Source organism: Paroedura picta, chromosome 5 (assembly GCF_049243985.1).
Source record: "Paroedura picta isolate Pp20150507F chromosome 5, Ppicta_v3.0, whole genome shotgun sequence".
NCBI classification, from domain to species: Eukaryota; Metazoa; Chordata; class Lepidosauria; order Squamata; family Gekkonidae; genus Paroedura; species Paroedura picta.
Window position 1 is genome coordinate 87,208,644 of NC_135373.1, and position 13,001 is coordinate 87,221,644.

The 13,001-nt window shown below is 41.8% G+C and overlaps 1 protein-coding gene across 5 annotated transcripts in view; it reads right to left on the reverse strand.

The window, feature by feature from the left end:
• Positions 1–13,001, reverse strand: part of PPP1R12A (protein phosphatase 1 regulatory subunit 12A) — a 122,615-nt gene that overhangs the window by 39,401 nt on the left and 70,213 nt on the right. For all 5 annotated transcript variants that reach the window (XM_077338898.1, XM_077338899.1, XM_077338900.1 and 2 more), the window contains 3 exons: positions 11,431–11,519; positions 11,069–11,226; positions 2,833–2,948 (listed from right to left, as the gene is read on the reverse strand). In XM_077338898.1, the coding sequence (XP_077195013.1) occupies positions 2,833–2,948; positions 11,069–11,226; positions 11,431–11,519 (363 nt within the window). The remainder of the gene's footprint in view (positions 1–2,832; positions 2,949–11,068; positions 11,227–11,430; positions 11,520–13,001) is intronic.

The following is a 13,001-nucleotide window of genomic DNA, read 5'->3' on the forward strand; positions in this document are numbered from 1 at the left end:
TACCAGCAATATTTTTCCTCAGCTGCTCACTGGGCCAGAAAATGTAACACATGGGTACCTAGTTTAACTACTACAAGACATAAATTTAAGACCTGCCAAGCAATAGAGTTAAGAAAAGTAGCACACTGCTGCTATTGCATTTTGTGGTACTCAAAGGTGGCATTCATTCACAGATTATGTGCACGAGTAAACATGTCTGTCAGGAGAGGTATCCTCTTCATTAGTGTTACAAGTCAAGTACATGGCAGCCTGTGCTTGCTCACTCCAAAATGTGAGAAGTCACTAAAGAAAAAAACAGCATTCCCTAGAATTTCATGCTATGTGGGATATTGCAAAATTAACTCACTTCCAATAAATATAACCTGTAAGTCTGTGGAGAAGAAAGCAAAATCTCACACAATTCTCTAGGAAAGTTAATAATTTCATTTAAAGTCTCAAAAAACTAAGTCAGCTGTTCATAGGGTTAGGTTTAAACATTGCTCTATAAACTATGAGATGCAAAAAAAAAAGAACACACCGTTTAAAATCATGCAACCATAGTACCAAATTTGAATTAAGAAATGTTATTTTGGCAACCTGGAGGGGGGAAAACCCATACACACACAAATCCCTCACCAGAGACTTTTCACCTTTACTGGGCACAAGAACAATGCCAGTTTTACGTAAGCCCTGCCTCCATGATGCAGGATCTACAGACTCCACCACAGGCATGACAGCAGCAAGGAAGTCATACTAAAGTCAGTTGGGACAAGACATATAAAAAATATTGAAAAGAAAATATGGATGTCTTTATTTCCACAGAATGCAGAAATGGACTTGGCCCCTTTTCTGTGTTCTATACAATGCACCCATTTGCAGAATGATTTTATGTGTGGGGACGTATTGAGGTGGGAGAAAACAAAGGTAGGAAGAAATGGGAAACAGAAAAAAGACCATGTTCAACAGTGTAAGACAGGAAGAGAGGCAGGCAAATGATGGGGAGAAAACAAATGTAGTGGCGGGGGGGGGGGGGGGAGGGACTATCCATAATGCTGGCAGTTCCAGGAGATCCCATTGTCATTTGTTCCCCCAACAGTAGCCAAAGTGGTGGCGGAATAATATGGATGTTGACTGTTGAGATGGAAAAGAGGAGAGTTTAATATCCAAAGTGCTAAAGGCCTGATTCATCTTGGGCCTCCTGGAAACTGCTTTTAGAGCCAAAAGACAAGATGGAAGAGTCAGTCATAAAACTCCAATATTAAGTCCAGTGAGAGAGGGATATGACTTTGACACATGCACCAATAACACAGAATACAAAGATCACAGGAGCATAGATTAACTCTATTAATGGCTAAAAGAGGTGTTGGGAATGATGGGAAGTCTCAGCCTATTTTAGTAACTTGTAATTTAACAAACATATAGCCCTGTTCTCAGGTGTGAATAAGCTGGCACCGCTTCCAACAGCTTATCTTGTAATTCTGTTAAAGGGTGACACATTGCTATAATGGAAAAAAGCAGCAGAATCAACTTGTAATGTCTTGGTAAACCTCACAACTGTGTGCATGTTCCTTTTAAAATCCTTCTCACGATGCAAAGGAGGACAATTCTTGTACATGACTCATAATTATTTTCCTCCCATGCTCATTATGGTTTCTTCATCTGGAGAAGGAGTTCAGTACAACTGACCACTATGCCATTAAATTTCACTTTGAACAGCTTGACATACATTACCTCTAAACAAGCCCTGTATCGTGTATCACACCATCAATTTGGGGGGAGGGGTGTTGAAATTGAAAGGATCTTGCTTAAGACCACTTATTTGCAGACCATGGCCAACCATGTGAGGCAGCTAATCCTGAGCATACGATCACACAGTATGACGTAAGAGGGAGAGATAAAACAAGTGCAGTGGCCCTGCACCCTCCCATCTCATGATTACCATACTAGGTACTATTACAAACTCAGTTTACAAAGAACAGACTTGTGTGGTTTCCAGACAGGAAAGGACTTAAATAGTTTCCCCACTGCTGGTGCAAATACTGGTAAGACTGCAACAGCAATGGAGCTTCCATTTGGCAGGTCCCCTTTTAGTTTCCCTGTCCCAGCTCCCCAGTGGTGGCCACCTCTTCCTCTGGGTCACTGGAACATTTAGCAATTTTAACACAAGTATTGGTACCTCCTGGTTCAATCTGTGGCGGGTTGTTGGTTACCGCCCCTTCCCTTCCCCTTGGCAGAGTGGGTGTATTGGTATTTTAGTCTGCCATCAGATATTTGGGATATGATCTAATTATATATTGTTTTATCGGGGATTTTATTGGGGGTTTTACTGTTGTAACCCGCCATGAGCCTTTATAGGGAGTGGCAGGCTAAAAGTCTAAATGATAATGACAATACTGCTTTTTATCAATGTACCATTTTAACAATAGATGTAACAAATTCTGTGGTTTCCTAGATTACAGTTTTAAAATGTAAGTCTCCATCCCTTCTCATTGGGAGGATATATTTTTCTTGTATCTCCACAGAGAAACTGAATTCATGGCAAAGATGTAAATTGAAACCTTCTCTTCATCTACCTACTGTGTAGGACTTGATCAAATAGCGTTTGGTACCCAATAGCCACCTCAACAATAGGTAAAGAAACTGTCTCATAACAGATGTCCTTCTAACATGAAAATCTAAACAAAGCAAATATTCAATTCAATTTCATGTATAAAAATATATATAAAAACCCACTAGAATGATTCTTTCATTTATAGAAGCACCAATCATGTTTAGATTGATTCAGAAGTAATAACTGAAAACTGACTTATAAACTTTTATAATAATGAAACTGGGTGGAAAAACTTGTTTTACCTTCTTAATAGGGGACGTAGGTGTCACTTGACCAGTAGTAACAGGTGTTGTCACAGCTATTGGAGCTGTCTGCACACTGATAGCATTTGAATTATTTGTTGCAGGTTTGTTTTTGTCTGAAAATAAACAATTTAACAGTAGTTAACACATGATGTAAAGACAACTAATGCTTTTGACTATAGAGAAACCTACTTCGAGCAGAAGTAATCAAAGTCACAAGATGTACTACAAGACACCTTTGTTATGGGAACAGTACTCTAACGTCACATCAATGCGACTGAAAGCAAAGGGGAATTGTTCCACTGCATTCAAGTTGTCTCTCATTCAGCAGATGTAGAAAGTAAACAGACTGTGCTCAGAAATCTGTTTGGCTATTTAAAAGCATTATTGGTAGAGCACAATCAATATGCATTGCAGAATGGACTAAGGCTAAATTCATTTACAGTGACAAATTATGACTTGTAATGAGAACAAGCACTGGAAGTTCTCACGCTGCTGCACTCCTTTTTCTCCCATGGTTTGGATATGGGAGACATCCTTGTTCCTAGCAATTCAGCTTTCTGTTCTCAAACTGGGATGAAACAACACACAATGGCTGGATTTCCTGCCTACAAACCAGGATTAAACTATGGATTGAATCCTGGTTAACAGGCAAGAGAGCAAACAATTTGTTGTTCATCTGATTTAGAAAATGCTACAAGAGTCAATCAACAACAAATAAAATATCAAAATGTTCATTACATAGCAAAATGAAAAACATAGAGCCTGAATACCAGACTGCATTAAGAGTCAGAACAAGCAATAATTTTCCATACAAAACCAGGGCCAGGACCTTTTCGGTCCTGGCCCCCACCTGGTGGAATGACTTCCCAGAAGAGTTGCGGGCCCTGCGGGATTTACCAGCTTTCCACAGGGCCTGAAAAAGAGCTCTTCCGCCAGGCTTACGGTTGAGGCCGGTGCCTTAATGTTAGATCGGACCCCCCCTTCAGGTCCATTTGACACTGATTTGTTTCCTCCTCGAGATATTTTTTGGGTTGTAGTGCTGTCGCCGCTTGGACTGATTGGGGGGTGTTGAGTTTTAGATGGGTTTTATTGTATTAGGGGTTTTAAGGTGGTTTTACTGACTGTGACCCGCTACGAGCCTCACGGGAGTGGCAGGATATAAATCCAGTTAATAAATAATAAATAATAAATAACCAAGACGAGCATGTCTAATGACCACCACAAGACCTTATGTGTTATAGCCCCAAGGGCTTTCCTCAGTGATGAATAATACATAATTTTTAAAAAATCCAGAAAATGATATATATCGATCCTAATCCAATGTTATGTGGAAATAAAAAAGGAAAGAAAAATTGTTATAATAGAAATAAGCATTATTAATGCTATATTGTTTTTTTTTTTAATTCTGCAAAAATATACAAAATCATTTTGTATATTGAAACTTATATGACACCTCCAGAGCATCTTATTTGTCTCTTGAGAAATTTATATGCAGGTCAAGAAGCAACAGTGAGAACTGAACATGGAATCACTGACTGGTTCAAAATTGAGAAAGGAGTTCGGCAAGGCTGTATACTGTCGCCTTGCCTATTTAACTTGTATGCGGAGCACATCATGAGAAATGCGGGATTAGAGGAGTCACAAATTGGGATCAAGATTGCAGGGAGAAATATCAACAACCTCAGATATGCAGATGATACCACTCTAATGGCAGAAAGTGAAGAGGAACTAAAGAGCCTGTTGATGCGGGTGAAGGAGGAGAGTGCAAAAGTTGGCTTGAAACTCAACATCAAGAAAACAAAGATCATGGCATCCGGCCCTCTCAATTCCTGGCAAATAGATGGGGAAGAAATTGAGATAGTGACAGATTTTATTTTCCTGGGCTCCAAGATCACTGCAGATGGGGACTGCAGCAAAGAAATTAAAAGACGCTTGCTCCTGGGGAGGAAAGCTATGGCAAATCTAGACAGCATCCTAAAAAGCAGAGACATCACCTTGCCAACAAAAGTGCGTTTAGTCAAGGCTATGGTATTCCCAGTTGCAATGTATGGCTGCGAAAGTTGGACCATAAGGAAGGCCGAGCGTCAAAGAATTGAGGCTTTTGAGGCTGGTGCTGGAGAAGACTCTTGCGAGTCCCTTGGACTGCAAGGCGAACAAACCGGTCAGTCCTAGAGGAGATCAGCCCTGACTGCTCTTTAGAAGGCCAGATCCTGAAGATGAAACTCAAATACTTTGGCCACCTCATGAGAAGGAAGGACTCCCTGGAGAAGAGCCTAATGCTGGGAGAGATTGAGGGCAAAAGAAGAAGGGGACGACAGAGAATGAGGTGGCTGGATGGAGTCACTAAAGCAGTAGGTGCAAGCTTAAATGGACTCCGGGGAATGGTAGAGGACAGGAAGGCCTGGAGGATCATTGTCCATGGGGTCACGATGGGTCGGACACGACTTCGCACATAACAACAACAACATATGACACCTCATATATTGGGGGGTTGTCATCTAAGTTTATATAGCAGGCCGTGGATCCCTTCACATGGTAAGTGCTCTTAGAATGCATAGGTATTGAATCGTTCCATTATATAGCTGACCTCATTGCAACAAACGTGCCATCTGATTTCAATTGCAGATTGATGATGCTGAAATATGCAAGGTCTGTAATGTGCATGAGAAGAATATCCTACAGGGGCACTGGAGATAAGTACCGTATTTGCCGGCGTATAAGACGACTGGGCATATAAGACGACCCCCCAACATTTCCACTCAAAATATAGAGTTTGTTACATTACACTACTATGGGCCAATATGGGCAGCTATGTCTATCCCAACTGAAGTTCACCCGGCGTATAGGACAACCCCACCACTTGGAGGCATGTTTTTCAGGGGGGGAAAGTAGTCTTATACGCCAGCAAATACTGTAACTAGCATATTTAGATTAGGAACTTAGATTAGGGACTTGCTGATTAGATTAGGGACTTGCTGATGTTTTTCAAATACGCTCCTCCTGTGTCCTGACTGGCTCAATTGGAGACTTCCTGCTCCTTTAAGCACACTCACTGCTTGCCTCCAGAATAGACTGCATAAATGTAGAATAGGCAGACAGTTAGTTAGGTCTTTCTCTTCTCTATCTCTATGAAGTTGTTTCTCTTATTAATAAAATGATTTTATTCTTTTAAACAGACTGGTGCCTTCCCGCTTGTTGCATATTTAAACTCTCCCAACAGATGACACACACATCCAGAAATATTGGATTCTTTATACCAGGTTTGTTTCCAAGCTTGTGAAAGCAGTTACGTGTGAAAGCAGTTACCATGTGAAGAGTTCCACGGCCTGCTTGATAAATGCACATCACACCACACAACATATGAAGTAGAAATGGGGTTTGTATTTTGTTTTTCTGCAGAACTTTAGAAAAAATTCAATGTAGCATTAAACCCTCAATGAAGCCTTCAATCGAGAGGAACAGACACCAACATTATGGGCTTCTCCCAAGCACCAGGTTCATGCTTGTTACTGTGCATCATCTTTGTCCCATACTTGGAACATTTTTGAGTAGTGCCCTGGATGCCATAGGGAAATACCACAAGCACAATGACTGTAGAGGATTTGTTCTCCTGGAAAATAATTTCAAATCTAAACAGCCACTCCTTGAAAAGGATAAGAGAAGAATGTCTACCAAATGGTGAATATCAATGAAGTGCTGCTAGAAGCATCCTATCCTTGTGGCGATGGAGATTTGTGTAGGCACTAGCTCCATAAGGGGCAGGATGCCCATTTTGGAATTTTAAGCTGGAAACAAAATGTCCATAGCCAGCCTACACAGGCACAGTCCCAATATGAGGTTGCATAAGAAAATGGAAGATGAATTTATTTTTTTAAGGCGAGTGGGCATGATTCTGCCTGCACATTTGCATTCTTCCTCCTAGAGATAAACAAGCTAGATACTTGAAGAAAAATGCCATTTGACAGAATTAGCACAATTTACAGAAATTCAGGATACAGTGATAATCCTAAGTAGGTTGAATAATTATTGCAAAGAACATGAAACAGTGCATATCTTTCAAAAGAACGTGCTCTCAAATTAGAATCAGAGTCCAGTCTACTACATGCTCACAGTCACTTGTGTACATGGCTTAGCATATGCCAGGAGCTAGAGCAAGGCACAGGAGTATGGGAATCAGCACATGGTTGTTGTAGGAACAAACTGGACCACCCCTAGTGACTACCTGAAAAGAATGTTCAGAGTTCATTTTTAATAGTTTTAACAAAATCTCAAAAGACAATGACTTATCTGGCCTTTAATATTTCTGTAATTTAATATTTAAAAATTACCATCTTCTAGTATTCCATTATTTATTCTGCTACTTAAAACTTTTCAGTTTGAAATTTTAAATTTAAATATATTTACACAAAAAATATTTCAGGTACCAGAGCTTGTGAATCTGCCTTAAAATGTGCAATGGGAAAAAGAGGGAAGTACAAATTTGGAACAGAGAGATTCAACTCCAGGGAAAAGCCTAAGTTCTCTAGCATGCCAAATAAAGTATGATGAAAGCCTTGTTGATATTTAAAAACCTCTAAGTTTACATAAATTAATTCTTGTATCACAGTCATATTTTCCTGGCACAAGACTACATAGTAGCAACAAAGAAAACATAGTAATGAGAATCATGTAGCTCTAGAAATGTCAAAGTGATCAGTATGAAAAACTTCAAGCTGCTAAGAGAAGACATGCACATGTGACACTTGAATCCCCAGTCATACAGTATGCTTATGGGATAAAGGTGGAGCGATCGATTATTTCAAAATTAGTGTTAAAATTGCAATAGTATAAAATCATGAAGCTAAAAATGCGAATGACGAAAGGGGAAGGCTTTCACAAGAGGAGGGCAGGGAAAAGTTCCTGTTGGCAGCAGAGGATAGGACCTGCAGTAATGTGTTTAAACAATGTGGAGAATGATATTGGCTAGATATCAGAGGGGTAATGTTCACAGAATAGTTCAGCAGTAGCTCTGACTGCCTACGGAGGTAGAGAGCTCCCCTTCACTGACAGTCTACAAGCAGTGGATGGACAGATACATATCCCAGATGCTTTAGACTGATCCTGCATTGAGCAGGGATTTGGACTAGATTAACGATCCCCAACCTGTGGGCCGCGGACCACATGTGGTCCTTCGACTAATTGGAGGTGGGCCCCGAAGGACGCCTCCCCCCCCCGGCCCTTTACAACACACTTTGGGTGTCATTGTCTCCCATCACTCCCAGATGGGACTATCTCGTTGCAGAGAAACAAGCTCAGGGTTCCCATTGATTTGTCATTGTCATGAGTTAAAATTTCCATGAAAATAAAATGTTCCTTATGTTCATTGTTGTGGCGTGTCTGTATCTTATTTTGAAGGGATGTTTAAACATTACCATAGTGATCAGAGAGTATTAGGGCAGTGGTTGAGAGTAGAGGAGTAAACTACCCCCCCCCCACCGGGCCTCAGTAAAAGGCGTTGAGTGGTCCCCGGTGAGTGGTCCCCAGCGTTGAGTGGTACCCGGTGATAAAAAGGTTGGGAACCACTGGAATAGATGACCTGTATGGTCCCTTCCATGATTCCAAGTTGGCAACGAAACGGTTATGGTGATACTGATATAAAAATATATGAAGATTTACCACATGCTGCAATGCAGATTTACTGTATATACACATTGATTTATCATGTATCTAAAAATGCCACGGTCTTTGGTATGCACATTAATACTCCCCGTCCTCTTTGAAGGGAACTTGTATATCAGACCCCCTCAAGTACAAGGACCAAGGAAACTTTCCCCAGTGAATGAGGTCAGCAACAGCAGCTGAAGATGACACGTAAACAGGCTTACTCTGGCCATCATTCCTAGCAACTTCTCAGTCAGTGCCAACGTGTTCATTCTCCCCTTCAGTCTTTCTTATTAAGGTTAAAATTCTTAACAAGATAACTTTTGAAGCAAGCTTCTCAGATAGCTGGGTTAAGATAATATATATGTATTTACACTTCAAGTGATTTGATTTGATATAACTCAGAATTTGGTTCCCTCATTCTGCTATACTGTTCTGTATAATGCAAACTTTTGTTCATCTTATGAGCAGACATCTCTTGCCTATTCTGGTCCTGTTTATCTGAAAGGAAGAAAGCTATATATTATAAGCATAAAAATGGTGGATTTGGATCTATCCTAAAGGTGTGCTGCATCCCCTTGAGCTTTTTGGGGAAAGGGCAGGACAAAAACTTAATAAAAGTAGATGGGTTGTGGGATGGACCTTTCTCCTAACCAAGTCAAGACCCAAGACAGATGGATAGCGCTTTTTAAAAGCATACAAGTGCTATATAAACAGCTAAAGGACTGTGAAAGGTTTTTAAATTCATATAGCCAGAGAGCACTGAGTGACAGGATGTTCCAAGAGATCAGATTGGTTAGCATCGGCTCAGCAGAGAAAGACTTATGAACTGGATGCTGAGGAGAATTCAGTCTGATTTCAGCTCTAACTGAAAGGACTTGTGTACTGACAGTTTCAGAATTCACCCTTGGGGTGATGCCCTCTAGCGTTTTCATGGCAGACAAATATAGTAAAACCCCATAAAATCACATAACTAAAAACTTTAATATATGAAAGAAAGAAAATACAAAAACATCCCGGCCACATATTCCCAGCAAGACAGGCAAATCCAAAGGTTCTGCAGAATTGTTCCACTTTAAAGGTAAAGGTAAAGGTATCCGCTGTGCAAGCACCGAGTCATGTCTGACCCTTGGGGTGACGCCCTCTAGCGTTTTCATGGCAGACTCAATACGGGGTGGTTTGCCAGTGCCTTCCCCAGTCATGACCGTTTACCCCCCAGCAAGCTGGGTACTCATTTTACCGACCTCGGAAGGATGGAAGGCTGAGTCAACCTTGAGCCGGCTGCTGGGATTGAACTCCCAACCTCATGGGCAGACAGCTCCAGACAGCATATCGCTGCCTTACCACTCTGCGCCACAAGAGGCTCATAAAGTGTTCCACTTTACACAGTGGCATACCTAATTTGGTGCCCAGGACAGGTGAGTGGGTGGGGCTTGGTGACACACAGGTATGTGCGTGTCCAGGTAGGGTCTGCATTTGGCAAAATGTGCACCCAGATGCCTTTCCCCACATCTAGTCCCTACATGCCTTGTGCCGCCACCCTCTGCCCCAGCTGACCCACCTGAACTTTACCTCATCCCCACCACTCCTCACCCAGCAGTGCCCTCCATCAAGTTCGCATGACACCACCTTCCAGCTCTGCCTTCAACTTTGGCAGGAAAGGGGAGTTAAAAATCAGATCCATTCTTTTTGCCTCCAGGTCAAGGCCCAAGGCCCAAATGAGAAAGTTAAGTCTTTGAAAGGCCTCTTCTTTAATGATTTGTCCTGGCATAGAGGGATGCCCTAGCTTTACTTCCCCATGGGAGGTAGGCAGTAGGGGTGCTTTGCACATGCTCCATGGCTCTCATCTCTTATCCCACAGTGATAAGCCACATGGCTTCTCCACATGGCTTCCCAAGGGTGCTCTCAGCCCAGCAAGGGCACAGGAGGAGGTCTAGGGCTCTCAGCTTGCCAACCAGTCAAATAAAGCACGGTGCACTGAGCTGGGCAGTTGTAAAATGATGTGGTTGGGGTCAGCAGCCAAGCAAATGAACCAGGATCGGTGCTGAGTCTAGCCTAGGAGGTAAAGGCATTCCCCTGTCTGGCTCCCAGGGTGCCTGTGTCACACTGTCTTCCTCCATGGAAGGAAGAGGAGAAGCAAGCCCTTGGTTGGCCAGGCTGGAGTCATGCGCTGGCCTTCCTTTAATATCTGGACATCTGGACAGAACCACGGTTGATTGGCATGCTAGGAGCTCTAGACCCCCTCCCCATCAAGGGGCACTATTGGCTTTACAACCTTTTATTACTATTGGATTTACTGCCTGCCGCTATCAGGACAGCCGTCTCACGGCAGGTTACGTAAGCTAAAACCCTGCAATAAAAGGTTCAAAATTTAAAAATACCAACCCGGCGGTTGGTAGAAGGGTAGAAGCTAGAAGGGTAGAAGCTCCTGACCTCCTGGGAAAGGCTATTCTCAAAACATGGATCAGCCTCTGAAAAAGCCTAAGACCAGGCTGTTACAGAGTTCACTCAGGACTAATAGATGACAACTAATATGTTCTGCTAGGAACGGTGAAGATAAATCTAAAAATTAATTGTCAAAGCAAATTGATACCTGTTTCTGCTTCAGACTCTGAGTCTTCTTCCTCATCCTCTTCACTGGAGCAACTGGACTCATCTTTCTTTCCTTCTTCCTCTTCATCCACTTTTTCTTGTTCTAAAGATTCAATGTTAGATGCATTCTTGTCTTGTTCAATGATCAAAGTCTCTTTACTGAAAGAAAACACACATTGTTTACATTTCACTAGCTTCAGAACAAATTGGACATCAGGAGGGTTGTGACAGCAACAACCAGTGTGAGATCAGATGGTCCTATGAATGATAACGAATTAGCTCTTTCCTAATCTGCATAATTTTGCAAGTCAAGCCCTTCCTACTTAAAAAAAAATGTTCCTACCTTGGGTACATTTTACTTACTTTTTAAATGACTTTTGAGTCTGATTATTGTCCATATTGGCTGTAGATTCAATTAGCGGCGATTTCTTTTCCTTTTTTTCAGTATGAAGCTTTAAAAGATACAAAAAGTTTTAATGATAATGCTACAAAGGAGAATAAACATAGAAAAATCTTTTAAATCACTAAAGTAGCAATATTCGATAAAAACATTCACCATTCAAAAGACAGTCAATTATATTTGCTATTCCAAAAGACTATACAATAAACCATCTCTTTATCGTCAACTGTTAACTTTCTACAGATGGCCAAAGAGAAAGTATTTCAATCCTAAGAATTACTAATGACCATGGAAAACTAAACTGCAAAGGGGAAGGTTTCAAGAGCCTACCAAACATCTCTGCCCTTGGATCACATAATCATAGAGTTGGAAGGTATCTTCAGGGTCACCTAGTCCAACCCCCTGCACAATGCAGGAACTTACAACTACCTGCCTTCCCACAATGGCCCCAATTTAATGCCCAAGTGACCCCCCCCCCCTCCACCAAAAATCTCCAGTATCCAGCCTGGCCTGGAGGAAATTCACCTACCATCCCACAGTGGCGATCAGAAATTCCCTGGGTATGCAAGGAAGGGCCACAAGAGACAAACACTGGCACATCCCTTCCTGCCCACCCACTCACAATCTGCCTAAGTTCATAAGATCAGCATTTCAGTCAGATGACTATCTAGCCTCTGCTTAAAAATTTCCAAAGAAGGAGTACCCACCACCTCCTGAGGAAGCCTGTTCCACTGAGGAATTGCTCTGTCAGGAACTTCTTCCATATGTTTAGCCGAAAATTCTTTTGAATTAATTTAAAGCCACTGGTCGTGGTCCAACCCTCTGGGGTAACAGAAAACAACTCTGCTCCATCTTCTATTTGACAGCCCCTTAAGTATTTGAAGTTGGTTATCATATCATGTCTTAGTCATCTTCTCTACAGGCTAAACAGAGGTGCTTGACAGGCTCTTTTTCACCTGAACAAACCTCTGTGCCTACACATAGCACCTTCTCTCTGCCGCATCAAGGAGCTGTGTAAGGGAAAGGTTTAAAGAGCCCTCCCCCCCCAAGAGCTCTGGCACTGTATCAGCTCTCCCCCCACCCCCAGCCTTCTGAGGCCTTCTGGTTTTCAGCTGATTCAACTGAATCGGGTTGGATTTCCCTGAATTGGAAGAACTCGAATTAGCCGATCAAATAAGTGATTTGGCCGATTCAAGTTTTACCAAATCAGGAAAACCCGAATCCAAAAAGTACCATTTTTTTCCTGCTGTATAACCCTAGCATTAGCAGATCACTGGATCCAACCCACTGTATGTATCGTGGATATAAAAAGGAACAGGAAATATACAACACACTCAAAAATTCATGCTTTTAGTAAAACACAGATGAGACTTAAGGTATTCACTATATTCTTTACGTTCAGTGGCATTTATCTCCAGTATACAAATTATGAATACAGAGATGTGGGCTCAACAAGCTAGTAAGAACAGGATCATAACTCAATGGCAGAGCACAAACTTTCAGTGGTGAGGAATGAATCCTAAACATCTCCTGT